This window comes from Gilbertella persicaria (assembly GCF_025201335.1).
Source record: "Gilbertella persicaria strain CBS 190.32 chromosome Unknown B0P05scaffold_14, whole genome shotgun sequence".
NCBI lineage: Eukaryota > Fungi > Mucoromycota > Mucoromycetes > Mucorales > Choanephoraceae > Gilbertella > Gilbertella persicaria.
In genome coordinates this window covers 11,563-39,288 of record NW_026251975.1, presented here as the reverse complement: position 1 = coordinate 39,288, position 27,726 = coordinate 11,563, and the positions used below count along the sequence as shown (strand labels likewise).

At 37.9% G+C, this 27,726-nt stretch overlaps 14 protein-coding genes across 14 annotated transcripts; 7 read left to right on the top strand and 7 right to left on the bottom strand.

The window, feature by feature from the left end:
* The first annotated feature begins 1,116 nt into the window (after window positions 1-1,116).
* Window positions 1,117-1,980, top strand: B0P05DRAFT_536491 (Acireductone dioxygenase ARD family). The gene is made up of 5 exons (XM_051577589.1): window positions 1,117-1,390; window positions 1,434-1,498; window positions 1,560-1,680; window positions 1,737-1,833; window positions 1,886-1,980. Exons 1-5 carry the CDS (start codon window positions 1,205-1,207, stop codon window positions 1,951-1,953), a joined length of 537 nt encoding a protein of 178 aa, XP_051436014.1. The 5' UTR covers window positions 1,117-1,204; the 3' UTR covers window positions 1,954-1,980.
* Window positions 1,981-2,786, bottom strand: B0P05DRAFT_536483 (calmodulin). The gene is made up of 6 exons (XM_051577588.1): window positions 2,713-2,786; window positions 2,603-2,652; window positions 2,458-2,560; window positions 2,331-2,398; window positions 2,048-2,261; window positions 1,981-2,004 (listed from the first exon to the last, which is right to left on the bottom strand). The coding sequence occupies exons 1-6, from the start codon at window positions 2,713-2,715 to the stop codon at window positions 1,993-1,995; spliced, it is 450 nt and encodes a 149-aa protein (XP_051436013.1). The 5' UTR covers window positions 2,716-2,786; the 3' UTR covers window positions 1,981-1,992.
* A 189-nt stretch (window positions 2,787-2,975) lies between these two features.
* On the top strand, window positions 2,976-3,716 carry B0P05DRAFT_536482 (uncharacterized protein). The gene has a single exon (XM_051577587.1). The coding sequence runs from the start codon at window positions 3,200-3,202 to the stop codon at window positions 3,470-3,472; it is 273 nt and encodes a 90-aa protein (XP_051436012.1). The 5' UTR covers window positions 2,976-3,199; the 3' UTR covers window positions 3,473-3,716.
* A 1,779-nt stretch (window positions 3,717-5,495) lies between these two features.
* B0P05DRAFT_536478 (subtilisin inhibitor) lies at window positions 5,496-5,870 on the top strand (the record flags this gene model as incomplete). Its single annotated transcript, XM_051577586.1, has 2 exons — window positions 5,496-5,568; window positions 5,653-5,870. Coding segments are annotated over 2 exons (264 nt in total), but the record flags the coding sequence as incomplete, so codon positions are not given.
* On the bottom strand, window positions 5,871-7,755 carry B0P05DRAFT_536476 (glutathione synthase). The gene is made up of 8 exons (XM_051577585.1): window positions 7,453-7,755; window positions 7,324-7,399; window positions 7,113-7,261; window positions 6,928-7,056; window positions 6,790-6,870; window positions 6,661-6,744; window positions 6,086-6,610; window positions 5,871-6,020 (listed from the first exon to the last, which is right to left on the bottom strand). Exons 1-8 carry the CDS (start codon window positions 7,725-7,727, stop codon window positions 5,897-5,899), a joined length of 1,443 nt encoding a protein of 480 aa, XP_051436010.1. The 5' UTR covers window positions 7,728-7,755; the 3' UTR covers window positions 5,871-5,896.
* A 632-nt stretch (window positions 7,756-8,387) lies between these two features.
* On the top strand, window positions 8,388-9,615 carry B0P05DRAFT_536470 (uncharacterized protein). The gene has a single exon (XM_051577584.1). It carries the CDS (start codon window positions 8,424-8,426, stop codon window positions 9,567-9,569), a length of 1,146 nt encoding a protein of 381 aa, XP_051436009.1. The 5' UTR covers window positions 8,388-8,423; the 3' UTR covers window positions 9,570-9,615.
* On the bottom strand, window positions 9,615-10,064 carry B0P05DRAFT_507800 (Spt4/RpoE2 zinc finger-domain-containing protein; the record flags this gene model as incomplete). Its single annotated transcript, XM_051575556.1, has 3 exons — window positions 9,615-9,792; window positions 9,836-9,942; window positions 9,998-10,064. Coding segments are annotated over 3 exons (352 nt in total), but the record flags the coding sequence as incomplete, so codon positions are not given.
* On the bottom strand, window positions 10,047-12,279 carry B0P05DRAFT_536468 (multicopper oxidase-domain-containing protein). Its single transcript, XM_051577583.1, has 4 exons — window positions 12,174-12,279; window positions 11,218-12,119; window positions 10,242-11,154; window positions 10,047-10,198 (listed from the first exon to the last, which is right to left on the bottom strand). The coding sequence occupies exons 2-4, from the start codon at window positions 11,799-11,801 to the stop codon at window positions 10,112-10,114; spliced, it is 1,584 nt and encodes a 527-aa protein (XP_051436007.1). The 5' UTR covers window positions 11,802-12,119; window positions 12,174-12,279; the 3' UTR covers window positions 10,047-10,111.
* Window positions 12,280-12,447: 168 nt separating this feature from the next.
* On the top strand, window positions 12,448-14,522 carry B0P05DRAFT_536464 (quinon protein alcohol dehydrogenase-like superfamily). The gene is made up of 2 exons (XM_051577582.1): window positions 12,448-12,646; window positions 12,696-14,522. Exons 1-2 carry the CDS (start codon window positions 12,500-12,502, stop codon window positions 14,256-14,258), a joined length of 1,710 nt encoding a protein of 569 aa, XP_051436006.1. The 5' UTR covers window positions 12,448-12,499; the 3' UTR covers window positions 14,259-14,522.
* Window positions 14,375-16,011, top strand: B0P05DRAFT_536463 (uncharacterized protein). The gene is made up of 3 exons (XM_051577581.1): window positions 14,375-14,751; window positions 14,808-14,933; window positions 14,980-16,011. Exons 1-3 carry the CDS (start codon window positions 14,394-14,396, stop codon window positions 15,939-15,941), a joined length of 1,446 nt encoding a protein of 481 aa, XP_051436005.1. The 5' UTR covers window positions 14,375-14,393; the 3' UTR covers window positions 15,942-16,011.
* B0P05DRAFT_536461 (uncharacterized protein) lies at window positions 16,012-19,048 on the bottom strand. Its single transcript, XM_051577580.1, has one exon. The coding sequence runs from the start codon at window positions 18,981-18,983 to the stop codon at window positions 16,023-16,025; it is 2,961 nt and encodes a 986-aa protein (XP_051436004.1). The 5' UTR covers window positions 18,984-19,048; the 3' UTR covers window positions 16,012-16,022.
* Window positions 19,049-19,457: 409 nt separating this feature from the next.
* Window positions 19,458-20,440, top strand: B0P05DRAFT_536460 (RNA polymerase). Its single transcript, XM_051577579.1, has 6 exons — window positions 19,458-19,563; window positions 19,621-19,700; window positions 19,745-19,849; window positions 19,890-20,111; window positions 20,159-20,237; window positions 20,286-20,440. Exons 1-6 carry the CDS (start codon window positions 19,489-19,491, stop codon window positions 20,349-20,351), a joined length of 627 nt encoding a protein of 208 aa, XP_051436003.1. The 5' UTR covers window positions 19,458-19,488; the 3' UTR covers window positions 20,352-20,440.
* On the bottom strand, window positions 20,416-22,243 carry B0P05DRAFT_636340 (uncharacterized protein; the record flags this gene model as incomplete). The annotated part of the gene is made up of 1 exon (XM_051583622.1): window positions 20,416-22,243. The coding sequence occupies exon 1, from the start codon at window positions 22,219-22,221 to the stop codon at window positions 20,416-20,418; it is 1,806 nt and encodes a 601-aa protein (XP_051436002.1). The 5' UTR covers window positions 22,222-22,243.
* Window positions 22,244-22,302: 59 nt separating this feature from the next.
* On the bottom strand, window positions 22,303-26,265 carry B0P05DRAFT_536455 (adaptin N terminal region-domain-containing protein). Its single transcript, XM_051577578.1, has 8 exons — window positions 25,470-26,265; window positions 24,626-25,422; window positions 23,999-24,572; window positions 23,482-23,955; window positions 23,320-23,433; window positions 23,131-23,271; window positions 22,801-23,082; window positions 22,303-22,752 (listed from the first exon to the last, which is right to left on the bottom strand). Exons 1-8 carry the CDS (start codon window positions 26,001-26,003, stop codon window positions 22,327-22,329), a joined length of 3,342 nt encoding a protein of 1,113 aa, XP_051436001.1. The 5' UTR covers window positions 26,004-26,265; the 3' UTR covers window positions 22,303-22,326.
* Between the last annotated feature and the right edge of the window lie 1,461 nt (window positions 26,266-27,726).

The following is a 27,726-nucleotide window of genomic DNA, read 5'->3' as shown; positions in this document are numbered from 1 at the left end:
TGGCCAGTAACAATGGTACAGTTACTGGACATTACTTCAATTTCATCAGTAGTGTTTTGGATGTCATGGATCGTCATGAGGAATTCCGTGGCCATTATTTGATCATGGACAATGCTCCTATTCATAAGCATCAAGATATTCAGAATCTCATTGAGGGCCGAGGCTATAAGTGCGTGTACCTCCCCCCTTACTCGCCTGAGCTTAATCCCATTGAGCAATTCTGGTCGGTTTGCAAAAGTAAACTCAAGAGGGAACAGCTTTTGGAAGAGGAGACATTGACTTCGAGAATTGCAGATGCTTGCAATAGAATTTTGTACAGTGATCTTAAAGGCTTCTGTAGATGCTCTGCTGCCAAATTTGAAGATTGCCTTCAACGCAGACCTATTTAATAAACTCACGCATTTTGCGCATACACAAGCATGCTAATTTTTTTTCAAATACTACGCTAAATTTTCTTTTTTTTCTGTGCGATTTATTTTTTTAAAAGTACGCACATCTTTTTTTCAGAAATGCGCGAATAATTTTTCCGTTTGGTGTACATTAAGACTGAATAAAGTACAACTTTACCCGAAAAAAGAAAGTAAACAAAAATACCTTCTTGTATCCTCATCAGTGTAAGTGTTATGCTGGGTGGCCTTCTCTCCTTTAGGCTGAAGCTCCTCTACGATAATTATCATGCAGTCAAGCGACTGTACTTGGTAAACATTCACAGGTCCCCCCCTCCTTTTTTTCCCTTAGGGACCATCTCCTATCGGACATGTTCAACGTGAGCTTCGCAGACTACCGGATGGCTCATATAACTGTGGCTAAAAAAATATAAAATGTATAGATGTATGTTTGTCCTATTATTGCAGGACACTGACATTGTTATGGACAACGATCCAATTGACATTACCAGACACGATAAGCCTAATCATAACTAAAAAGGTATATCTTCCTCAGTATTCATCTAAGCTCAACTCTGTTGAGCAATCTTGAAAAGCAAAGTCAAGCGTATTAAATTTAATGATGTTAAAACACTCAGCTCAAAAATCATTGAAGCAGTTTCTATTGAATACTTGCAGAATTTTATTAAGCATTCTACAAATCAATACCTGTCGTAATAAAAATCCTATCTTTCAAAAAAAAAAAAGTGTACAATTTAAAAAAAAAAAATCTTTTTATTTCCCCTCTCGTTTTTTTTTTCTTAGTCTTACACTACACAATGAGAGCTTATGTTTACGATAACCAAGATCCCGCTGATCAACGTGCCCCTCATGATTTGGGCATCTCAAAAACTGTAGAGGATCTCGAAAAAGTCGGTGTAAAATATTGGAGAATTGATGGTGAAAATGCCATTGATAAGATTGATGAAATTGCTAAAGAAAGACACTACAAGAATAGAGACACAGTAAGTAAATTATATACTAAAAAAAAAGGATATTAAGTAGTAGATTGTTGTATCCCCTGATGCTATGGGTCCTATTTATGAAGATAAAGTCAAGTCTTTCTTTGACGAGTAAGTAGTGTGTGTGTGTGTGTGTGTGTGTGTGTGTGTGTGTGTGTATTTATGGCTTTAGACATCTTCATGAAGATGAAGAAATTCGTTATATTCTAGATGGCTCTGGCTATTTTGATGTGCGTGATCAAGATGATGTTTGGGTTAGAATTTTTATGGAAAGAGGAGATATGATTATTTTGGTAATTTTTTATTTTATCTTATGAATACGAGCAAGATACTTATTATTACTTTTTAGCCTGCTGGTATTTACCATCGTTTTACTACAGACGAAAACAACTATATTAAGGCCATGAGATTGTTTAAAGAAGATCCTGTTTGGACTCCTCTTAACCGTAAGTTATTTTTACACAAGAATGACATACACGTACTTAAATTTTATTTTAGGCCCTGTCCTTGAAGACAACAAATTCCGTCTTGATTATGTCAAGACATATAGTGTTTCTACTCGATAAAATCTCTTTATTAAACAAACATTTTATTTATGTATTCATTTATTTGGACATCTACATAAGAGTTAAAATGAGTCTGTAAAATACATATACTTACCATCATCTTGACAAATTCTTGATAATTAATTTGACCATCTCCATCAACATCAGCTTCACGAATCATTTCATCAACTTCTTCCTCGGTCAACTTTTCACCAAGAGAAGTCATGACATGACGCAATTCAGCAGCAGAAATATAACCATTACCGTCTTTATCAAAAACCTTGAAGGCTTCTTCGATCTCTTCTTGAGAATCAGTGTCCTTCATCTTTCTATCATAGTGTTTAGTCTACAGAACATATATATATATATATATATATATCTGCATATTTATAACTTACCTAGCCAACATGGACAAGAATTCGGCAAAGTCAATGTGACCATTACCGTCACTATCGACTTCATTGATCTAAACAAAAAAAACATGGTTATACACACTTATTTTACCCTTTTTATATTTTTATTTACCATGTCTTGGAGTTCAGCTTCGGTGGGGTTCAAATTCAAGGAACGCATAACAGTACCGAGTTCCTTGGTAGTGATAGAACCATCACCATCTTTATCAAAGAGACTAGATGGTGTTAACCTCATCTGTATATAAGAAACAACTTACTTAAAAGCTTCACGGAATTCAGCGATTTGTTCTTCAGTAAGTTGATCAGCCTAAAGTAAAAAAGACTTGAGCAATTTGTTTCGTACCTTATACGTCTATATTTTACTTACCATTTTTTTTATATAAATTTATAAAGAAGAAAAAGAAAAAGAGAGAAAAGAAATGAGAGCAGTTAAGCGCCTCTTCTTTTTTTTTTACGCGTGACTTCAGGACAACATTCGAGTGCAAGTTGCTTTTGCGTACATTTGGGTTTCACATACAACTACAATTTGAGATTCAGATGCATCTTTTTTTTTTAAAAAAAAGAATAAGAGATAGCCAATACACGGTGTATAGACTACGTAAAGCTTTATACACTAAAGAAGAAAAAGAAGAGTTTATTACAGTTATTGTTGTATGTATATCAAGTGAGGCTGATGGCTTTGCCCTTTCTTTCTTTCGAGCACCGCTTCCAAAGTTTCGTTTACTATAGTCACACAAATTTAACTTTCAATTTTGATCGTGTTTTATGGGATTGCGTAAAGACATCGTTTGTTCTTTCCTCCCATCCCGTTAGTCTATACTTGTCTGCTCAAAAAACCAATAGCAACATTTTTCATGGGTACGAAAAGTAACTTTGTGGTGTTTACTGGTTTAATAAGGACTAAAAAAAGAGCAAGACAGGTCGAACGGCCTTTATCGACTGTCGAAAACATAATTGAAAGAATTAAGCAGACTGGCAGTCCTCTTCCTGCTAAACCAACCATGAAGACCTACAAGATTAATGAGAGGAATGAGAGGCACCTTGGTCGTATCATTTGGAAAAATCCCTTTTGCTTCCTACAACAAATCAAAAAAAGAACTTGCAGCAATGAGTATCCATGTTCATAAGGACACTGTAGTCTTAGCTATTCATCGATTGAGGTTCCTATCGTTTGTAGCAGCAAAGAAGCCTCGTCTCTCTGAACAGAAGAGAAAGAAAAGACGTCGCTGTGTCAGCAGTAAGATCAACTGGATAGATGGTTAGTGGCATAATATCATCTGTTCATATGAATCAAAGTTTGGTCTTTCCGCCTATCGCCTAACTGGAAACGCTTTTGGTCTCTCAAGATCCCTCTCCCTGCTCGCAATGTCCTTTACAGGATGCTTCACAACAAAGTCAACAACCGTTTTCACCTACATCGTCTTATGCCCCATACAGTTCCTAATAACTTTTGTATCCACTGTCCTTCAAATCTCATTACTTCCATTGATACCCTTGATCACTTTTATTTCCTCTGCCCTACCAAGTATGCTGTTTGGTCTCATTGCTTCTCCAAGTACATCAATCCCAACATCCGTGCACCTTCAGTCAATCTCCTACGTCAAGTCCTCCTCCTTCGGGTTGTTATCCCTCGTATTTCTCTCCTCCATTTTCCTTCCTTAAGTACCTTCCAAATCTTTGCATGCACTGCTCTAGCCCTCTGGCAAGCTCACTGGCAATCTGTTTTTTCTGAAAACCCATTCCTCTCCAAAACTATAACCAAGACGGTTTTCCGCTTAGCAAATAAGCTGCATGATGAATCCTGCCTTGATTATGAACCGTAAATTCTCTCCTCCGCTTTCCTTTCCAGTGCCTCTCTCACTACTCATGATGTTCTCTCCATTTCAAGTATCTATCAAGCTCTCTTAAACTCTTATTCTTTTCTCAATTTCTTCTACCACAGGCTCATTTCCCTTTCCTTAGTCTGGTTCTTATAATACCACAGTCTTTTCTTCCACTCTTTTGACGTCTAAAGGACTTGAAAAAAAATTGGAGCAAGTCTCCCTTACAAAAAAAAGTTTGGTCTTTCAAGCATTTCAGACAGAAAAGTGCTTCAAAAGATTAGTGAGCGATACGAGGAGGCTCATACTGTCTCAACAATAAAATAGGCTGGGGGTTTCGGGCCTCTGGCTGTTGTTGAAGAGGACTCCTTTAACAAGGATGTATATGCCAATATTTTGGCTCAGATATTCCATCCTTAGTTAAAGGAGCTCACCAACACTCAAGACAAGGACTTCACCTTGCAAGAAGATAGTGCCACTTGCCACACGGGCACCTATACTCTTTGATGGAAAAACACTCATCAGAACAAGTGCTTTGAAGCCCTCATCTGAACCTCATCGAGCATATTTGGAATGCTCTTGATAAGCTTGTGGACAACGGGGAGGTCCGATGTTCACAATATTGAAAACTTCAAGTCGATAATTCGACAAGAGTGGGAGAGCCTCGGCCAAGAATATGCTGCACGCTTGGTTGGAAGCATGAAAAGCCGGTGCCAAGCGGTGATTGACGCAGAAGGTGGCCACTCCAAATACTAGTTCTATTTTAAAAAAAACTAAGCTTTTATTCTGCATAGTTTATAGTGCTCGTCTTTTATGCTTTGGGAAACTTATTCAAGGATGAAAAACATGCAATTTTTCTGTGTCTATCTTTGTTTATTTGTTTGTCATCAGATAATCGTCAACCTTCTTTTTAAAGAAAGTATGTCATATAAGCCTATTTTAACATAGTATGGTTTGACAAAAGAAAAAAGGGATCTACAAAAGCGATATTTACTACTAAACAAAAGGAGGGAGGGGACTTATGAGATACAACACAACACATTCTCAGTCCTCGGACTTTTTGTACAGAATACCAACATGCATAGAGAATGAATTGTTCAAGAAGGTTAAGATTAAACTGCAGGAACAAATTACAATATTATGTCTTGATATACAGAAAAAAAAGCTTGATATTCTTAAAAGAATAGAAATAAGAAGACGAAATCAAATTTACGGTACATAGAATATGTAGATACAGAACAAAAGGATATATCTATTTAAGCAGTGTCTTTTTCTTTTTCTTCTTCTTTTTTTTTTTACTCCTTAATTGCCATGTTCTCTTTTTCAAGCTTTATATCATTGCCTTTGCTCTTTTTGTCTCCTTGTCATTTGCTCAAGCAGCACCTTCCCTCTTGCTTATTCTAGTCAAAACAGAAAGCACCGGAAGATCCAATTTCCTCACCTTAACGTGTGATCCTACAGGCGGTAGCCATCCTAACCCTCAGCAGCATGTGCTCAATTAGCTGCTGTGAATGGAAATATCACACAAATCCCTCCTACAGCTGGTGTAGCCTGTACCTTGCAATACGACCCTGTCTCTGTCACTGTCCTTGGAACTTATGGTGGAAGAGGTATCAGCTTCCAACAGACATATGGCAATAGTTGCACAATGGGTATTGCTTTAGGCGACTTTCTTTAAATAAACATAGTCCATTCTTTAGACATTCTTTTTTATTTATTTATCCATACGATCTAAACAAGCAGAGGACTATCAATCACAGCAAAACCAGCAGCTACACCTCCTTCAAGTGTAGTAGTAGCCTTTGTTCTTAACAAATGGCCACCTGTATAATTAACAATCTCTTTGTCTTGATCACTAGTTGTAGAAGAAAAATAAGTGAGCATGGATGTATGTGCGTGCGTATACTGACACAAACTTACCCAATATAAATGCCATAAATACCAAGTTCACTCACGACTTGGCCTGCAATTACTTGGCCTTCACGAATCATATAGTTATCCAAAGGAGGACTACGGATCAGGTCCATTAGGATATAAGCATTTCTTTCTTCTGGTGTCAACTTTTTCAATTCAGCAAGAATGTCTTGACCATAAATATTGTGCCCTCCTCCTTCTCTTTGAGGCTTCATGACCAAATGCTCAGGTTCTGCCAATGCCTTTTTGTAGGCTGCCAATCCTTCAGGACTATTGTCCAATGGATAAAGACCAGCAAATGATTCACGCATGGCGTCTGCTGTCTCCTTATCCACATAACGTTCCAAACGTCCGGGTTCAGCCAATACTTGTTGCACCTTTTTAGATCCTACAAGTTGGTATGCGACTGTAGGACACTTGATAGACAAAGAGCGCTCGATGACACGTCGAGCATCCCATTCTTTTTGTGTAGGATAGTCTTCTGGACCATAACCAGCACGGAAATAAGAGACAGCAATTTCATAACCATCACTATAATACACATGAGTCATTGTTCATATCGACTTGATAAAGTGGCTTACATGAGCAAGGCTTTTGTGTTGGTATCAAGCTTTGCTCTTGTTGCAATGTCTTCTAATGAAAGTCTGACAAGTGGTACACCATGACTATCCAAAGTATAAGTAAAAGATAGATGCATCAATGATACGTACTTTTCAAGCAATGCATATTCGATCCAACGCTGATCAAATGCATTGCGTTCACCAGGCTGAATGATCATTGCCACACGAGCACTAGATAAGATAAAATCAATCAACATATATACAAACATAAAAAAAAAAGAGACTCACTCAGGGTTGCCATAGTGCTTCCATGCATCAGCTAAACCACGAGCAATGGAATCAATGGCTTTGTTTTCAGGCAATTGGTTCATTTGAATCTGGTCTCCTGCATATCCTTTCAAGGCAGATAAGAGATAACTATCGTAACAGAATCAATTAAAAAAAAGAGGGGGGGGAACATTTGACAGATTTACCGATGAAGTTCAGTTGTTCTGTGACTAAGACTCATAAAACTAGAAGAAATCGTATTGAATTCAACTTGTTGTATTTTAGCAGATGCTGCATCTGCACCTACTTCAGCATGTAAGAGGTAATCATTTCGATGAATACCTAGGCTTGCGGTCTACTAGCGATGTTACTCCCTTTCCTGTCAGTGGCCCCCCTTTTTTCTCTCTCTCTTTATACCTGTACAATGCCTTCATTCTTTACAGTCAAATAGATCTCATAGAGTTGGTTCATAAAATCATCTAATTTAGATAAGCTATACATGAAAAAAAAGTAAGTGTTTTGGTCATCATCCTATAGAGCATTTACGTTTCCATGGTCTCAGAAATCAAATCTTCATCTCGACTCATTTTATGAATCAATGTGTTCCATGGTTGCTGCAATGTTTTAGCTTTTTCATATTCTTTACGGGGAAAAGGGGTAGGATAAAGGGAAAAAGGGGCATGAGTGACAGCCGCGTTGTTTGTGAATATGGCTTGTTTCTCTAAAGGGGGTCGTACAACAAGACCGTGAGCCAAAGCCCAATCAATCGCTTGAGCAACCGTATGTTCGAGTTCTTGAGAAGACGCTTGAGGAGGATACATGAAAAAAGATAAACAAACAAAAAAAAAAGAAACAGAAGAGACTCAACACTTGCTGATTAATATGCTTACAGATCATTTCATTGTGACCGCCAAAAACTCACTGTGTAACTATTGTATCACGTACATGTCTAAGTATGCTTGCTAGGAGTAACCATTTAGACAGAAAAAAAAAAAAGGAGAAGAAATAATAAAGAGAGGAGAGAAAGGTAAACAAGAGGAGAAGAAAGGAGAGAGACAAAAAGTGTCAATCAACGACTATTACTACTCATTCTACTTTATTTTTTTTAATATCTCTTAAGCTAATGACTAAAAATAAACTATCATGTTGGAATGATATACACACATCTTGTATTTAAGAAATAGAGAACAACGTGACTAAAAATGACGAATATGCAATCAACTGCATATAAACAAGAACAAAATAAGGAGTGAATTTTAGGAGCAAGAAAAAAAAGAAATTGAATAAAGAAAAAAAGAAAGAAAAAAAAATAATAGTGTATACGCCCACTTCTTTATAAGATTTGTTTAGAATTGATCCCATGCAGAAAAAGAAAAGTAATATGACTATATATAGGCGTAAGCCCAATATCGATCGCCCTAGTTGATTACATAAAAAGCCCTTAAAGAACAACAGATTTCTCTCTTTTTTTTTTGTATCTCTTTTTGCTTTCTTTCTTTCCTTCTTTCCTTTCAACAATGAATTCAAATACAAACAACTATTGCATTGATCCTGTTTCAAGAAGAACCTCTCTTTGTCCTCCTCATCATGAAAATCATGTTCTTTCACCGCCCCTTACGCCTGCTCTTTCTCAACACCATCCTTATGACAAAAGACATTCTACTGATTTAAGTTATCATCATTATCATCGTCCATCCTATCCAATTGATCCTTGGATAAATCAACACTCTATGTACCCACCTTATAACCTTCAAAGCCCTATTCCTACTTCTCAAATGCCTAATAATACACAACGCTCTTCTGTATTGATAAACAACAGAACCAAATCCGCTTCTTCTGGCAGCAGAAAGCAACCTACCAAACAAAATAAACATGCATGTACTTTTCCTGAATGTTCATGGAGCTTTAAACGATTTGAACACTTGAAGCGTCATATGCTAGTCCATACCGGGGAAAGACCTCATGTATGTCCCCATCCAGGATGCGGTAAGCGATTCAGTCGATCCGATAATTTTCATGCACATTATCGCACCCATGAAAAGAAAGCATTCGCTCGACAAAAACAACAACAACAGCAACAAGATCCTCATGCGTCTTCCTCTACTTCTACTTCTTCTTCAGCAGCTACTCCTACGAGTTCCTCATTTATCATGAAAGAAGAAAAGGAGTTTTATTACTCTAGTTCTTATGCACTATTACCCAAGGAACAGGACTCATTTATCAACCAATATCCGCAAGATTCTAATTATAGCCCAACACCCTCTAGTAAGATAAAGGTTGAAGAAGACAAAAAGCCTCATGCTTGTACACATCCTAATTGTGATAAAAGGTTTCGTCGTTTAGAACATCTCAAAAGACATACACGCATTCATACTCAAGAACAGCCTTTTAAATGCAATTTTCCAGGTTGCTTAAAGGCTTTTAGTCGATCAGACAATTTAGCACAGCATAAAAAGACGCATGAAAGACGTGAATCTAGATATGGCAATAATAGCAGTCCAATAGAATCCTTTATACATCAAGAACAATTTACGCTTGTCGATCTTATTCGTGATAATAATACAGATACCAATAACTCATTTCATGACAAACAGCAGCAGCAACAAAACTCTCTAATGAATTGGCAACATCCTAATGATTCAACAGAAAGTGTAGGATGTTAAAGTCTCTTTTTTCTTTTTCTTTATAATAAACTATATAAAACGCGCTTAATCTTTTACACTGCCATCTCTTGGTCTATATGTAATTCCGCGTCGATCTAATTCGTCTTCCACATCTTCTGGTACTCTGCCATACACTACAATAGCATATACGCCTTTTTGAAATTTATCAATGCGTTGCCACCTTGCTACCCAACTATCTCTTGGGTGCATTAAAGCTATCACACTATACAAAACATAAGATACAGTTATTATTTGCTCATCTATACCCTTCGAATTTCCCACTTGTACATTCAGAGACACGATCCATACTGCCTCTCATTTGCAAGATGTCTTCACAATTTTCACAACCATTAGCTCGAAACTGAGAAGCATTCTAAGCAGTTGACTTGTAAATAAGCAACTTGTATTCTAAATTTTACCAAGTATACCTTTATTAAAGAACATAATAAACAAGCTCGAAGTTGTTTTTTATCAATAGGTAAGACTTGAGACATGATATAAAAGAGAAAAAGAAAAAGAAATTATAAAAAAAAATAATCAAGTCACTTATGAACTCGTAAAACTGTCATTTTGCCTTGAAGCATATGTGCAGTGATATGGCAATGAACAGCCCAGACACCAGGATTATCCTAAGCATGGTTATGATTTCCATTGAACGAATTTCTTACTTACTGTAAAAATACGGACTCTTGTCCATCCACACCCTGTGGAACCATTAAGGGCACGGGGATAAACAAGACTGACATCTTTAAGCAAAGGTGCTTCAAATGTAACTAGATCTTTATCAGTCTCGTGATTATAGTCGCCAGCACCTTCAGCCAATAAATAATGAGAAAAGCCATGGATATGCCAAGGATGAAGGATACAAAGCCCAGGTGGAGCAGGTGGAGGTGAATAATGGTTTTGAAAGACAAAATCAACAACCTTGTTTTGAAAGACAGGATACATGTAATGCCTGGTAGAGAAGCCATCGAATGCTTCCAATTCACCTATTTCTGGATCATCTTCTATGATATCAAGTAAAGAAGCATTTGCTGTTCCCCAAGGGAAATGAACATAAGGGCGGCCATTATTAATAAATCGAGTCGTATTGTCTGGTAACAAGACTTGTTGCATATTCAGCTGAATAGTATAGTCTGCTGTTGCGTTTAGAATCTTGGCATCTCCGGAAACAAAAGGCTTTACTTGAGGCAAAACCCAACCAGGGATAACATCTGTAGCATTGTAGGGCATTAAAGGTTCAGGTCTATCCATGATACAAATATCTTTTTTGTCTTTAGGATCCACATAGCGAAGGTAGCCATAGCCAGATTGAGTGTAACCAGGATTCAGCGGATCAAAACGATATTTATATTGAGAAAGAATAGGGAAAAGAGAGCCAGCACTATAATTTCCTGTTCGAATCAAGGTAGACATACGCTGACCAGCAGTGATTTCAAGTGACTTAATAGGATAAGGTTCTGTATACTCATTATCGACTTCTATAAGCTCCATGTCATGACCAGCAATAGTGATATCAAGTAATCTAAATGTCAAGGCACCAATATGACGAAGACGATAGACCTTGTTGGGTTCAACATCAAAGTAAGCAAAGCCTCTACAGTTCTCTGAGAGATTGCCTGGATAAACACCTTGACCATTTAACAGGATACTATCAGGGCCACCGTCTGCTGTAAATGTGGGACTCATATAGTAGTCTTCTCTATCATACATGGATTGATGCCACCATTCACTCCATTTCAGGATATGCTCACCGTCATAGGGATAAGGGCCATCCGAGACATGTTGCTTTAGTGCTTCTTCAGATTCATAGACAATCAAAGGACCTTGGACAGTATCATCTTGAGTGCCTACATGAGCATGATAATAGAATGTACCTGACTGATCAACTACCTGAAAGGCTTTTGTGAATTCTTGGCCAGGAAGAATAGCCAATTGAGTAATACCAGCCACACCATCTGCCCAGTTACTTTCAAGTTGTCGAATACCGTGTAGATGAATACTGGTTGTAACGTTGTTGTCCACATCGTTCCTGACAGTTAAATGAACGATGTCGTTCTTGACCATATGTAAGGCAGGGGCAGGGAATTGATCATTGACAATCAGGACAGCATAAGACTGATTAAAGCAGTCTGGGTTAATAAGAGCTGATTTGATATGAAGTGTAAAATTGGTCGGTCTTGCTTGGGCCCAAGCAAGATAGAATACAAAGGCAAGCAAAGGATAGACCATAATGAACAGTCTATTTGTCTTAACATGGGCCTCGTTTTATAGCATCATTATGTTGTCAACAATGAAATATTGATAGACATGTACAAGATTAGAGCAGTGAAACATAAATAGCTTTTTGATAGAGAAGAACATAAAAACAAGTATAGCTTACTTGATATTTCAAATGCATAGAAAAACATCATTTCAATTATTTATAAAAAAAAATAGTTTTGTACTTGTCAAGAACAAGTCTGAAAGCAAACTTATAAAGCATTTCTTTAAACCACATATAGTGTTCCCTTTACTCATGATTTTATAGATATCTTGAAAACAAGTAGTCTATGCAACGAAGAAAAAAAATAAGGAGAACAGAAATTCCTATTGGCTACTTACTTTTGAGTGATTCACAATCATTACATTGACAACTTTTGTTAGTAAAGCAAGGAGACATATCGGGGAATTCACTTGTGAAATTTTTTTAAAAAAATAAACCACAAACAGTTGCTTGTTGATAAAAAAAAAAAAAAAAAAAAAAAAAAAAAAAAAAAAACTTAGTGACATGACATGAAGCTATGACATCTGATAAGAATAAACGCTGTCAGTAACGTTACAAAACGAAAAAAAAAAAAAGTTTGTACAACGTCCATTTTTCCTTTTAAAATCAAACAAAAAGGATTCCTTCATTTCTTCCTCTTTTCTTTTTCTCTTACTATTATCAAATGAATAAAAAAGAACCTTTGCACCCCTTTTTAACCCGCCATGTACCATCACAAATCAGCAATGTTCAGAAACTATGCTATCGACACCGACCAGACCTGGTTAAAAACTGTGGCCCTGATGAGTTTGATCTGCTACAAACTCAAATTGTAAGCAACAATCAATACAAAAAATAATTTTTATATAATGCTTTGATAGCAATTAGAAAAGCTAGAGACAGCAGACAGAGAAGCCATATCGCATATTTGGTCTTTATTTTCAGCAGCACCAGCAGATCAACGACTTTTGATTCTGAAAGGACTTGTTTCAACATGTTGCATGCCACAGCTTTCATTCCTGCACAACGTTACAAAACCTTTATTACGTATTGACTTTGTGTCTATTTTACCTAGAGAAGTCTCTATGACTATCTTTTCACATTTGGATGCTAAAACACTCTGTCATGCTGCTCAAGTCTCTCAGACATGGAAATCATTAGCAGACGATGATGCATTGTGGCACCGTATGTGTGAGCAACACATTGATAAAAAATGTGCCAAATGCGGATGGGGACTACCCCTTCTTGACAAGACTCGCTCCAATGCTGTTCGAAAGAGACCTTCACCACTTCAAACTGCATGCGGACCTCTAAAACAAGATGTTCAAGAGCCACCTAAAAAGAAGCGGATTAAGACTACACCGCATAAAAGACCATGGAAAGACGTCTATAGTGAACGATCGATTGTAGAACGTAATTGGCGAAATCATGCTTACAACGTTATTACCTTACAAGGACATACAAATGGCGTGATGTGTGTTCAATTTGACGAAATACTTAAGCTGGTTATGACGGGTTCATTTGACAAAACAGTGCGTGTCTGGGACCTTGAAACAGGAGCATGCATACGTACACTAGAGGGTCACACCCGTTGTGTCCGAGCACTTCAATTCGATGACTGCAAAGCCATCACTGGTGCTATGGACAACACACTTAAAATTTGGAATTACCAAACTGGGCAATGTATTCGTACGCTTGAAGGTCATACAGGTGGCATTCTGAGTCTCCATTTTGATTCGCGTATTCTGGCAAGCGGATCTACGGATCGCACCATTCGTGTTTGGAATTTTGAGCTGGGTGAATGCTGTACTTTAATAGGACATACCGAATGGGTTAATTCTGTCCGTATTTGTCATGAAGGTAACATGCTTGTCTCTAGTAGTGACGATGCCACTGTCAGATTGTGGGATATTCAGCAGCGTGCATGTGTCAGGGTCTATCGCGGTCATGTTGGACAAGTGCAAGTGGCTCTTCCTAGCATACATGGGTTTACACCACAACTTATCAAGTCGCAACATCCAATCAACGCATCTGATTGTACTAAAACCATCATCGATAATGCTACCGCACCCAATAATGTTCAAGTGTTTTCAAATGATGAGCTCTTATCTAAACGTAACAATAACCCCACCATTGTCTCTAGTTCATTAGATAATACGATCAAGATATGGGATGCTATTACAGGCAATTGTGTTCGCACACTGTTTGGCCATGTTCAAGGTATTTGGGCCCTTGATTTTGATAAGCTTCGGATTGTGTCTGGCTCTCATGATAAGACAATACGTGTCTGGGATACAGAAACAGGCCGCTGTCTCTATCCTTTAGTAGGCCACCATGGTCCAGTAACGACTGTGGCGCTAAGTGATACAAAGATCGTCTCTGGTGCTGAAGACGGCGAAGTCAAGATTTGGAATTTTGGCATAATCAATAAAACTGCACTTTGAAACGGAGAAACAAAAATGACGCGATTCACAGCAGTTATCTCGCACTTATTGCGACATTTCTATAATTGAGGGTAATACAAAGTTTGTTCATCAACAAAGAACCTTTAAAGATATCAGAAAACTTCAATTCACAATATGACGTTATTCCTTTCTGGTCCCTTTTTTCCCTTTCTCTCTCTCCCTCTCTCTCTCTCTTTCTTTCTTTCTTTTCTTCCCTTTTTTTCAATGACACAGTCAAAAGATCAAGGGCAACAAGATAATGAAGATAAGCAGACAAAGGATAGATCCTCAACAACATGGGCTCATTTAGAAGTATTGAATCAAATGATGGCCCCTACACAAATTTTGACAGGGAATGAGCTACAGCATGAACTTGATTTTTATGCCAATACTCAATTCAGATATGCCAACGACACCATTGATGAAAACGCTCTTGTGACTCCAACACTAAACATAAATCATGCAGCCTTTCTTGAAACTAACAATTTCCAGGGTAAAAAAAAAAAAGGCTTTGATCTAGGCAAATCTAATTCTTTCTTTTTCTTTTAGCTCCTCAACGTCCGTATCGAAGTAACAGTCAACCTATGAATCAACAAACCTTGAATAATTTAGCTTTGTTTCTTGAACAACAGCAAAGACCGTCTTCATCAAATATGGATATGCTATTAGGGCATGGTAAACATCATAAAACCAGTTATGACATACTTATTGAATGATAAAGAGCCTGTCATGCACGATCCTATAGATTCACAACAACAGCAAAGGGATGTATTATATCCCACAGAATCCTCTTCTTCACCTGTGCATCGAAGAAGCATGCCTTCTATAAACCCATTCTCTTCAGAACAAAGCGAGGTATCCAATGACCATTCAGATCGATTTGCAACATTATTTGCCACACCTACCTCGCCTGTTCTGAATACAAACAATGACACTGATACTGCTCCTAAAAAGACAAAAGCAGCAACTCAGAAAGAACAGCAGTTCCGTTTTCGAAAAAATAGTGTGGGTAACAAGGGCAAAAAACCACAACCGCCACAAAAGCAACCACTTGATGTTGATATGTTGACTCAACACAACATGCTGCAGGAAATGACAGCCACAAGAACAATTAAACTGGGGGATACGACATTCACTTTTTCGATTGATTCATTACTCAATGATCATAAAGGAAAAGGCAAACAAAAGGAATCTATTTCTGCAAAAAAGTCAACTTCTAAAAACGAAGAAGACATGGAGGAAGACGAAGAAAGTGATCAACATGAGAGTGACAAAGATGAAGATAGGCCTGTGATTGGCGATGGTGCTCTTAGCTTTAGTAGTATAGGAAGTAACGGCAGCCAAAACTCACAAAAGAAATCAACCTTAACAAAAGATGATAAAAGAAGAAGAAATACAGCTGCTTCTGCTCGTTTTCGTATCAAAAAGAAAATGAGAGAACAAGCATTGCAAAAGACTGCTTATGAAATGACTGAAAAAGCTCAAATGATGGAAAGTAAAGTGCATGAACTGGAGCGTGAAATCAAGTGGTTAAAAGCACTTGTGGTTGAGAAGAATGAGACAAGACTGGAACAGCTGATGCGTGAAAGACCATCTCATAGTACAGCTTTTCCTTCTCCTTCTTCCTCATTTACGCTTTATCCATCACACTCATCTTCTTCTCGTTATCATGAAGACGATTAGGATATGATTATGTTTTTATGTCATGTATGCCCTCTCCATTCCTTTTGTTTTTTTAAGTTAGAAATAATAAATTATGTATATTTACAAAAATCTTTCTGAAATGATAGCAGCAACATGAGCTCCAACCTGTAACAAGACTTGAAATAAGAAGCGTGGTGCAAAGATCTTCCAAGTCATCAAATGACGTCTAAGTACAAATACAAAAACAGCACACAGAAAAGTAGGAATCAAATGCAACAAAGTCAAGAGATGTAAACATTCCTTGCTGACTTGTGCCTTGTGTTCTTCCATAGTCTCTAGCAAAATGACAGACCATCCTAACCATGTTAATATATAGCCAGCAACTGTAGAGAGTGTGACAAGAACCATGCCAGTATAATAATGCATGTCTTGGAACCCAATAAAAGCCGCTTTCCAAGGTAGCGAAGTAAATGTAGCTTGATGTCCTGTCGTAAAGAACAAGTGGTGACCCAAGAAATGAAGGATCGTCAAACGAATCAGAAGACTAGAAGGAGCGCCTTGACAAAGCAATTCAATCAAGAAAGGTGAGCCTAGAATGATAGCAGAACCAAGAGGACGTTGAAGCAGGGCAAGCACAGGTGTGGCTAAAATAAACAATGTCCAACACATACGACTTGCACGCTTTTCTTGTCCTGGACTATAATAATAAAGCTGGATAAAAGCAAGGAGCACACCAAAGAAGAACAAGCCATAAACACCTCGAGGAAGATAGATTTCAACGTATTTTTGAATCATAAGAGCAAGCTCTGTCTTTTCTTCTACTCCTGTGTCTAATGTCTTGGAGAAAATTTCGTACACAGTGCGATAAAACACAATGATGCTCGAGATTTGATATACACCACCGACAACCATGTTGGTGATGCGGCCCAGATGAGCACCAAAATAGACGAGAAGAGTAAAAGTCACAACCAAGAGTGCAATGGACATGTAGCCTTCATTGCTATGTTCGAATATGAGAAGGCCATTGTGAAAGTAGTTGCAATGAGGAAATTGCTCTTCACGGCATTGACCCGTAAAACTAGCTATACGTGCCAATGTCAACAAGCCCATAGGAAAAATTATAGCTAATATGACTTGTACAAAACTGAATTGAGGGATTGAAGTCAAATTACGAACCATCCAAAAGATGCAGAGTACACCCAATACAAATAAAGTACCACGATCTTCCCAAATTACAAGGCTATTTGAGCCTAATGTAAATGACTGCACAATACTAGCTAAGATTAACAGAGGCCAATCTAGCTTATTCCAGAATTGGCTTGTAGTTGCTTGGGGTTTGATCACCAAGAGAGAACTACAGATAGCAATGGCAACACTGGCACCTATCCAATCGACAAAGTCCATCTTTTCAAACCAGCCTTTGCTCATCACAAGATCATCTAACACAGAATAGCGAGCATAGACCATGAGCAAACCAACAGATAATACAGGTAAAGCGACCTTCAAGATGGATGTTGAAGAAACAGTAGGTTGATTCAATAGGCAGAAGGAAGTCAGTGTACCAAGACCCAAAATTATCACACCAAGCAACATGCATCCAGTATCAAATTGAGCCCAAATACTCTGGCAATATTTGATAGTACTAATGAGAAATGTATCATACGCAAAAATGGCTTTTTCCAACTGCAGAGTAAAAGCATCTAAGGAAGAAGGTGAGTCTGATTCTAAATCAGTCAAGAAACTAGGCTCTTGTAAGAGGGATAACATGATAGACTCTGCTCTATATAAATGTTGCTTTAGAGGGTTTAGTTTTGAGAAAGAAAAGTCTAGTTGGCTTGTTTGTTGAGCATATTGATCAAGATAGTCATACACTTGTAGTGCATTTGTTCTGAATTGTTCAACCATATGTAAAAGATGATAAAGTCGGTTCTTGCCTTGATGTAAAGGATGCAATACATCAGGTAGAATTGCACCAAGATTACCAAAGGGAATAGGAATTTGAAGCAAATAGGCTAAAGTAGGCACAAGATGAATTTGAGCTACGATAGGATATTCTTTTGCATTATACAAAAGTCGTTTTGAAATACTGTCTATATCATAGTCAAGTTTCTCTGCTCGCGATTGGTGAATACGACGGGAAAATTGTTGCATGTACTCGTCTTTGAATGAGGGGCGACCAGAATACAAAAACAAGGTACTCATCAATTCTTCAACACTTTCGCCACCATGATCTCCTTCAACAGACATGCCATGATCACCCATAATAACGAGCAATGTGTCTTTATCAACAAAAGGCAGTAATTCTTCAATCACGCTATTCATTTGGTTCAATTTACGCTGCATGTTGGGATCAGAAGGACCATAGGTATGACCACAATGATCTACGCCCAAGAAATGAGCCAGGAGTAATTGCCAATCGTCTCTTTTGACAGTAGGCCATAAATGGGACAGGATATCATTGTCAACCGAGTCTAAATCAAGCATTTTGAAGCTATCACTGTCATAGGTTTGATTGGCTTGATTGAATACTTCTGGAAACAAGTTGACCCAAGTATCGTCACCCATAAAGTAGATGTTGGGATAGTTCTGCTTTATATGGTACAAGAGATGGTCTTCTCCTACTGCTGATGAGGCGAAATTCGATCCTGCATCAATAAATGTAGGCAATGAGCCTGTCATAAGTCCCTTAACGCGTTGCATTGTGGTGGTAGGCGGGTCTGCACGAAACTGGTACAAAAGTGCTGACTTGGACGTATAAAGGTCATGGAGAACTGGAAATTGGTTGATGAAATAAGGATCATGCGAGTTATTACTGGGAATCACAAAGTCAAATCGTAATGCATCAATCACAATGACGATGGCACGCTTAAAGGGCAAACTAGCCGGTATGCTGGTAGGTGGTTTAAATGACGAGTGCACTTGTGAAGACTGACTCAGAGGAAAGCGATCCCAAGAAGGATATGTTTGGCCCTTCAAGTCAAACATTTGACGGGTGAGCAGGAAACCCTTAAGGAACAAATAGAGACCAAATACTTGGAGACATGCCAATAAAGCAAATACGAACCCAAGTGAGAGTCGCATAATAGTGTAAAAGGTAAACGAATTTGTTTGCTGGGTTTTTTTGTGAACAGATCAAAGTAGCGGCGCTCCCTTTTGTTTTCGTATCTAGAATCCACGAAGGAAAAGCAGTCCATACATGGAATGGTCATATCAAGTTTCTTGAGCAAGCCTTGATAGCTATACACTACATGTAGACATGCATTGAAATCCTTTCTTCTAGTGTGGCATTCGTGTTGTCGTACAGTGACACTATTTATTGAAATCTACTGCATAATTTGGACTCATTTCGCACATTGAATAGATAATGTCATGGATCTAGGCTGTAGTTTTTCATCTATGTATGCCCCACAACCAATAAGGGCGTCTGTTTCGTCTTTGTTGACCTTTGTAGAATCTCTAAAAGCAATACATACCAGTGGCTAATGGCTAGCAATGCTTGTGACTGCTCTTGCGTCGCGGTTTGTAATCTTCTTGAAAAAAAAATTGGATAACCTTCTTTTTTTTTTCTCTAAAGACACTATTCACTATGGATCCCAATAACAACGAGGCCACCAGATTATGGAGAGTTTACCGTACTGCACACCAAATGGTGCATGATAGAGTAAATATGAGCACGCATATAAGAATCGACATTTTATGCTGACATGTTCATCTCTAGGGCTATGCTGTCACTCAAGCAGAACTCGATATGGACTTGGAGTCTTTCAAACGTACATTTGCTCCTTCTGGTGATGTCGAGTAAGTCTAATCTCGACACTAGCCAAAGACTAAATTGTATGTAGTCGTGATCAATTGACTTTTGTAGTTCAAAAGAAAGACGATCCTACTGATCAATTACTCGTCTTTTTCCCCAAAGATCCTTCTGTGGGTGTGAAGCCTTTGAGAGTGTAAGTACATAGCCTATAGACCAATGCTAATTATGTATAGGTATGTTGAACGTATGGCACAACAACAAATCCCCAAGGGTATCTGTATCTATCAAAAAAACATGACCTCTTCTGCCAACAAGGTCATTCAATCATTACCTTCAAAGCATACATTAGAATCCTTCCAAGAAAACGAACTATTAGTCAACATTACACACCATGTTTTGGTTCCTAAGCACGAAGTCTTGACTACAGATGAAAAGGCCACCTTATTACAAAGATAGTAAGTATCAACAAGAATGATGTCTGTATAGTTAACAAGTCATTTAGCCGTTTAAAGGAGACTCAATTACCTCGTATTCAACACTCTGATCCTGTTGCTAGATATTATGGTTTGAAGCGTGGACAGGTAAGATAAATGAGCCATACGCGTTAATTTGACGCGTTTTATGAATAGGTTGTCAAAATCTTGAGAGAAAGTGAAACTGCTGGTCGTTATGTTAGTTACAGATTGTGTATTTAAATAGAGAAAGAGAAAGGGAAGGGAAGCAGATTTAATAAAAGAAAAAAGAAACTGTATACATTTATTAAAACCAAGGAATATCATACGTATTAAATAAACCCCAACCATGAATAGTAATTTTCTGAAGTGATTTACATCGAACACAAATAGTCAAGTTCATAGGACTCGATACAAGCAATTTGTATTCTGCATGGGTTGTAGGCATCAATCTGACATAGTCTCCTCGGTAGTAAAAGTCACCAGACATTGTACTCACTTTGACATGAAAGAACGTATTGGTCTCAGGCGCATTCTTTTCAGCTTTCAATGTCAAGTTATCAAGAGAAGAATAGGGCATATCGAAAAAGAAGTTGAGGCGTTTGTCTGTCTTTTTGTTGCCATCAGGATTGACCGATACTGGGTCTTCTACATAAAGTGTTCTTAGGTTTGGTAGACGGATAGAAAGTTGATAGTAGACAGGAGCAAATATATGACACTTTCTTAGGCGCAGCTCTCTTATAGTTTGGCTCTTGCCTGCATTTGGCCTACAGTAGATAAGTAAGGTCTTTTCAAGCCAAAGAGTGTCTAAACAAGAGCAGCTTTCAAAGATGCGATCGAGATAATAACCTGCAACTAAGCTCTCGAAATCAGCGTCACCTCTTGCTGAATCAGGATAGATATTGCCATCATTGATAAGGAACAAGTCGTGTAATAAACTTCCACCTTCTTCAAGCACATTTAAGAAAGGAAGGGTGAGATTACAACTCTTGGATTCTAATTTAATATAACTAATCTGCTTAGCAATCGTTGCATCAAGACTGCAGTAAGCAATGTCATCAATAAAGTCTTCAACCACAAATCGAATAGTCAAATGGCCATCTGCCAAAATACCGGACAAATAGCGTACAACGTGTCCCATATTTTGTGCAAAGAAATGTCTTAAAGTACAGAGACTCCTCTCTTGGGCATATTTAGTCAACCGCTCTAATAATTCATTGCTGATGGCGGGAGCTAAACTGATCATTTCTAGTAGAGGTGCATTTTCAAAATGACCATCTAAATCAAGCACCTCCAAGTCGGGAAACTTGTCCATAATGTATTCTATTGTTTTTTCTGAACGGATAGGGTGTCGCACAACAAATTTTGTGATGTTCTTGTTGGGTGTAATTTTATCGGGCATACGACCGGAGCTTACAGGTGCTTCTTCAAAAGGATAGAGTGTCATTGAGAGTTCTTTTAAAGTGGGACACTTATCGATAATACGGTCAAATTCATACAATGCTTCGTTTGTATGGCGAATAATATTTAAGTTTGTAAGTTGAGAGAAGTCGCCTAGTTTTTCAATTATGTTTTTGTATTCTGTATTCTTTAGATCAAATGGACTGTATGCTGTTTGATCGCAAATGGTAATACTCTTGATCTTTTTTTGCATGGATAAGATGGTGGTGTTATAATATTCGATTTCTTCTGGAGAAGTAGGTGGATTGATAGAATTGAGCTTCTTCCAATTGCCTTCATAACGCTCTCTCATGACTTGTGAATAAAAGGGAACACAAGAAGGTATCAAAATAACGACTTCTACATTAGGACAGTGCTTAACTAACATTGAAAATCGATTATACGTGTCCCAATTTTTTGTTGTATTGCCAAAGCGGTTGCTTAAAAGTAATCTCTTGACATAAATACCAGGTAATTTGGGGGATTCTTTTATGGTCCGAATAAAGCAGTTAAGTTTGTGTGAGTTGAACAAGTGAACATAGGTATATGCTACTTTTAAAGATGTCTTTTCCCATTCTCGACACGTTAATTGACATTGGAAAGCATCCTTTTCTGTCAAGTGCTTTAAAATGTTTTCTAATATCTCTACAGGCAAACTACTCCAAGCTGCCATCGCGTCCAAAAGAAAGTAAACTAAAAAGAAAGATTACAATCAAGATCTACTCTTTCCCCTTATTTTCTTAACCCCGAACAATGCAGTCCAAAAAAATAGTTTATTTTACACTACTTGTACATTTTCTAATTCATAGACCAAGCCTTCTAACAATCCTTCTTCTGTACTCTTTAAATCAATATCTAAATTAGCAGATTCTTGTTCTGTTTGCAAGTTGCATTTAAGCAAACCAGCCACTTGGACACCTTGAATACTTTTACCATACAATGAAGCAGCACCAGCAATCACTTCCACGACAGCTAGACCAGAAGTACGTGTGACAATCTCGAAAGCACGAATAATAGCATCTTGCATCGACTCTTCTTTGGAAAGGGGCACATCAATGGTGATATGAGCATGGTATTCAAATTCGTTACCACGCTCTGCTAGCATACTGGCAAATACGCTAGGATCCATCAAAGCATCGTGTAACAAGAATAAACTGACAGGTATAGGTAATTCAAAGGCATTTTGATGCAGAGCAGATGAATTCTAGACATAAAGTGGTTATTTCAATATCACTATACAAACTAAATTTACCTCTACATCATAAAACAAATCACCACGAAGACAAAGCCCCTTTCTAGCATTGCCCTTGACTTCAAAACAAGCCTTTGATTCGACCTTTTCATTAGCTTGTAATTCAAAATGCTCAGTAGCAGATGCAACATTGGTATCTGTGTTTTCAACCCAGGTTAAATCAAAGGACTGTGCAAACTCCATATGAGCACTAGGAAGCATTGTTTCAGCACTCTTGTTTTCCATCACAAATTGAATGGAAATGGTAGGTGTTTCTTGATCAAGTAAACTCAATGTGGCCATCTATTTTCTCTTGTCAGTATGATGTTTTTTGTTACATGTATATCTTACTAAAGAAATCTGATCATCACTGAAGACTTGGATAGGCTTTAAGTGGCGATTTTCTTCTTGATTGACTACATCCCGTACTTGTTCCGCATTGACAGATAAATCTTCTTCTGCCAACTTTTGCTCCTCTTCTTCTTGCTTTTGCTATTGCATTATGTCAGCTACAATGTTATTCATTTGGATCCATCTTACCTTGGCAGATTTTTTGCTTGTGGACTTCTTTTTCTTTTTCTTTTCTGGTTGAGTAGTAGAAGAAGAAGACTTGGTTGATTTCTTTTTAATTTCCAAAACTTCCTTGTTCTTTCTCTGTTTAAATGTCATGAATTCATCCAATTGTTTCTATAAAATAAATACCTGAAGTGCTTTGAGTTGTTTGCGTTCAGCTCTATAGCGAGCTTCTTCCTTTAAGCGAAGTTCTTCAGGGCTAAGATAAGTCCGAGGAGCTTGGAACTTTTCATCTTCACCCAAAGGTGTGTTCAAGTCAACATTATTCAAGCCCTGTTCTTCATTATTCTCAAAGATATCACGAGTAGACTTTTTAGTGTAGACAACACCCTTCTTTTTCTTCTTTTGTTTTTCTTCGTCAGAGACAACGGCATCTTCAGGCATTTCTTCTTCAGCATAAACAGGACGAGCAACAGGCTTTTTAGCAGAGCGCTTGGATGATTTCTTAGCAGTACTGGATTTCTTAATATCATCCAAGCTTAGTTCTACCACGGGAATCGATTCAATGTCACTGTCGTCCAATTCCAAAAGTTTTCTGTTGCTTGTATCACCACCAATATAGTAAGGATCATTCTTGCGAGCTTCTCTTCTGATAGCACGGCGCTAATGATTATGTGTAAGCTTGATTCAAGTGTATGTATTTTACCTTTTCTTTCTCTTCTTCGTCTTGGCTGCTCTCATAATGGGCAGACTTGCTTGATTTTTTCTTACGATGCTTCTTTTGAACAGAGACATGTTTAGGTTCTTCAACATCATCTGAATCCAAGTCTTGAATTAAATCAGGTAAGGGTTCATTGATCCAAGCATCTAAATCAAGACCTTCAGGCACAGGCACTTTTGATTGAGCCTTAGGCGCCACGGGGTTCAATTCATAAATAAAGAACAATTCAGGCAAACCCTCAAGCACAGAAGGAACTTGATCTGTGCTGCTCTGAACTGCATCCAGAATTAAAGCAAATAAAGACTTGACATCATAAGCCCGCTCTTGCACTTCCAAATCAGCACTGTGAGTAAACATGTCCATTTTATCATGCATCACCTGAGTTACTTTGATGAATTCGCCTTGGAGTTCAGCATTCCATTGAGGAATCAGTTCAGTTGTCCAGTAAGCAAAGATTTTGATCACACTATGAACATAGATAGTCTGTACCTTGACAGGCAACTTTGTTACTTGAGGAGTCAACAAACATTCGAGTGTAGAGGGAATGTCTTCTAAATAACTAGTCGAGTTCTATGAGTACACAGAGATAGTCATGACAAAAAAAAAATTTACTTGCAATATTCACCACAGATCCATGCAGCAGCAGACAAGACTTCAATGTTGGCATCTCGTTTTTTAGCTGTTTCCAAAAACTGTTTGTCTTGTAGCAAATGATACATTTGCTTTACAGAGTATTCTCGTACACTCTTGACTCGCACACTGACATCCATCAATTGATTTGTCAACATATCGCCCACATTCACACCAGCAGCATAAGTAATGTCGACCAGCACAGACAAGTACCACTCAAAATCATGAATGTAGTGATAATGGTTTTGCGAACACATAAATATGATACGGTGAATGATATCTGTACGATAAGCAGGGTCAAAAATAGTAGAAGAATCATGCAATGATTCCTGTTGGTGATGCAAAAATTGATCCTTGGGCATAATGTGTACAATCAAACGTTTGACAATATCCATAATGTTCTTGCGGTTAACCATGCCTACCACTAAATCCAAAGCACGTAAGCGAATACTGATATCCTCATCGTCAATGCATTCCAAGATAATGTCTTTATGTTCAGCAACAAGTTTGGGATGGGTAGCCAGTAGTTTTCCCATAGCCAACAAACCCACATATTTCAGGTTTTGATCAGGATCTTCGAGGAATCGACGCAACTTGTTTGTACAAGTAGCTGCTAAAGCATTACCTGCATCGCCTGCAGCTTCTAAAAATCCGCCTGTAATGACAGTATAGATACATTCATACAACAGAGACATCGCAGGCGTTGTTTGAATCAAGGAAGTCAATGGAGGTAATAGTTTCTTAATGAGTCTTGGTTCAAGAGGGGTTAAAGAAGCAAACTACAACAGGACTTAATCTCTGTGATTTTATGAGGCTTAATACTTACCAACTTGATGATCTTGATCAACATCCAGTTATTGGACGAAGTGGTCAACAGCTTAAACAATTGAGGGGCAAGTGACAAATAATTTTTGGGATTTTTACGGGCTAGTTCACAAACAACGCTTACGACAGCCGAGACAACAGATGGATCAGGATCCTCCAACTTTTCTTTAAGACGAGGGAAACTCAAACGTAATGCTTCAGGGAACTTGAGGAAGATCTTGTAGAGTACTAGTACAACTTTCTTTCGAATGTAAGGCCGAGAGTGGTTTAACATGCTGACTAAATCAGGGGATAAATCTCTAGCTAAATCTGGTGTGACAATATGGGAAAGACCACTGAGGGCTGTACCGATATCAACCACAGAAGGGGCAGCCAAATCTTTCTTGATCAAATTTGTAGTCAACATGAGCACGTCTGTGTCTTGTTGAAAGGAAAGACTAGCTGCTAAATAACCTGTACGTTTATGGGTATACTTTGAACTAGACATAACTTCTACCATATGAAAAGAGGCCCAGGACATATCATAACCAAGCATATGAAGCTAGCAATAAACATCAGAAAAAAAAAGGGTTCTTTATAAGAAACACGTATAACTTTACATAGGTCAATTTGGCAACAGCATTTGACTTTATATCGAGATCATTAGACTTGACTTCATTACGAATTTCTTGTAAGCAAGCAGCAATGTATTTTTGCTCGTTTTTTTTGTTGGCCCTGATACCTCGTATAAGGTCAGTCAAGGACTTTTCAAACATAATTATTTGTCAAGTAAAAGAAGAAGAACACGTATACAATCGCTTTGAAATAAAAAAGGTGGCCGGACTTTAGATGAAACCTGATTGCTTTTTTAAGCCGCTTGATCAAAAAGAGGAAGTCTGATATTTCTCATCCATGGATCAAAAGATGCTTTTTTATAAACTATTGCTACTATTTGAGTCTTATGGCTAAGGTAACATATCTTTAGCTAAAAAAAAAAGGCGGTTGTTTCCATAGTATGGCTGAAGAGAAATAGCTCATCAAAGAATGACATATGATCAGCACTATCAAGCTCTTTCTGAAGCTTCTAACCCTTATAATTGTAGTACGTACATGATTTCTCTTGTATTATCTAACTTCATTGTGTCTTCTGTGTAGGTTTTATCCGTGCACTTATCAGACAAGCATCAAGATATCATCATGCACACACAAAATGAGTTTGAGTCGGGAATTGAAAACAATAAAAAGATGAAAGTGATTTGATTTCCTCAAGATACATCTGTTCCAGAGCGCTTACAAGCTATATCTAGCGCCTTTTGGCTCGATTTTTGGAGATGGTCTCTGCTACCAGTTGCTCGTAATATGCTGTACCGATTCCTTGTTTCCAAGCTACCCACAAGACAATTTCTTCACTCTATAATTCTTGATACGTTCCCCTCGCCTCTTTGTCCAATTTGCACTATTCATCTTGAAAATGAAACAACATCTCCTTTTCTAGTGTCCGCCAAAGAAGTTTTTCTGCAACAATCTCATTTTCGAATTTCTTTGGCCTACGACCACTGTCGAAGATATATTATTCAGGCACTTGTTACACTAAACTTCTCCAGAATAGATTGTTCACGAAAGAAACACTTAACTGTTGCTGGCATTATCATTACCGCCCTCTCGCAAGTCTGGAAAGCACACTGGAGATTTGTTATTGACAACGTCTCTTTTGATGCCTACTCTACTCTACAACAAACATGTACTGCTTTACAGCTGCTTGCAGATGAAAAGCAAGTACACACAAGACTGTAATTCTTCTCTTAATTTTTTTTCCACTCATAGCAGTGGCATTCCTTTCATATTATCCTATCTAGTTCATTTGCAGCATAATTGCATGATATAATTCCGTATGAACTGCGCCCGTCTCTTGAGTGTCACCAGGGTAACTTTACGCGGAGCAATAATAAAATCTTAGAGAAGTATCCAAAATTGGGCTTTTGCTTGGAACTACATAAAGATGCAGTTTATGGGCTTTGGTATAACGACAAAAGTTGTAGATCTTTGCTTTTTGAGTCTTCTAATATAAAGAATACAACAATATTGCTGCTAAAATATTGAGCAAATAGGCAAAAATGCCCACATGGTTTTCACTCCTATCATACCACTTTTATAGTACAACCGTTCAGTAAACAAATTAGTCAAAAACTAAAGCCTCTGCCGTACACTTTGAGTATTTATACTTGTTGATAGCTCCATTTATCGTCCTTTAGCATCGAAAAGAGCAAAAGAAGTTGTCA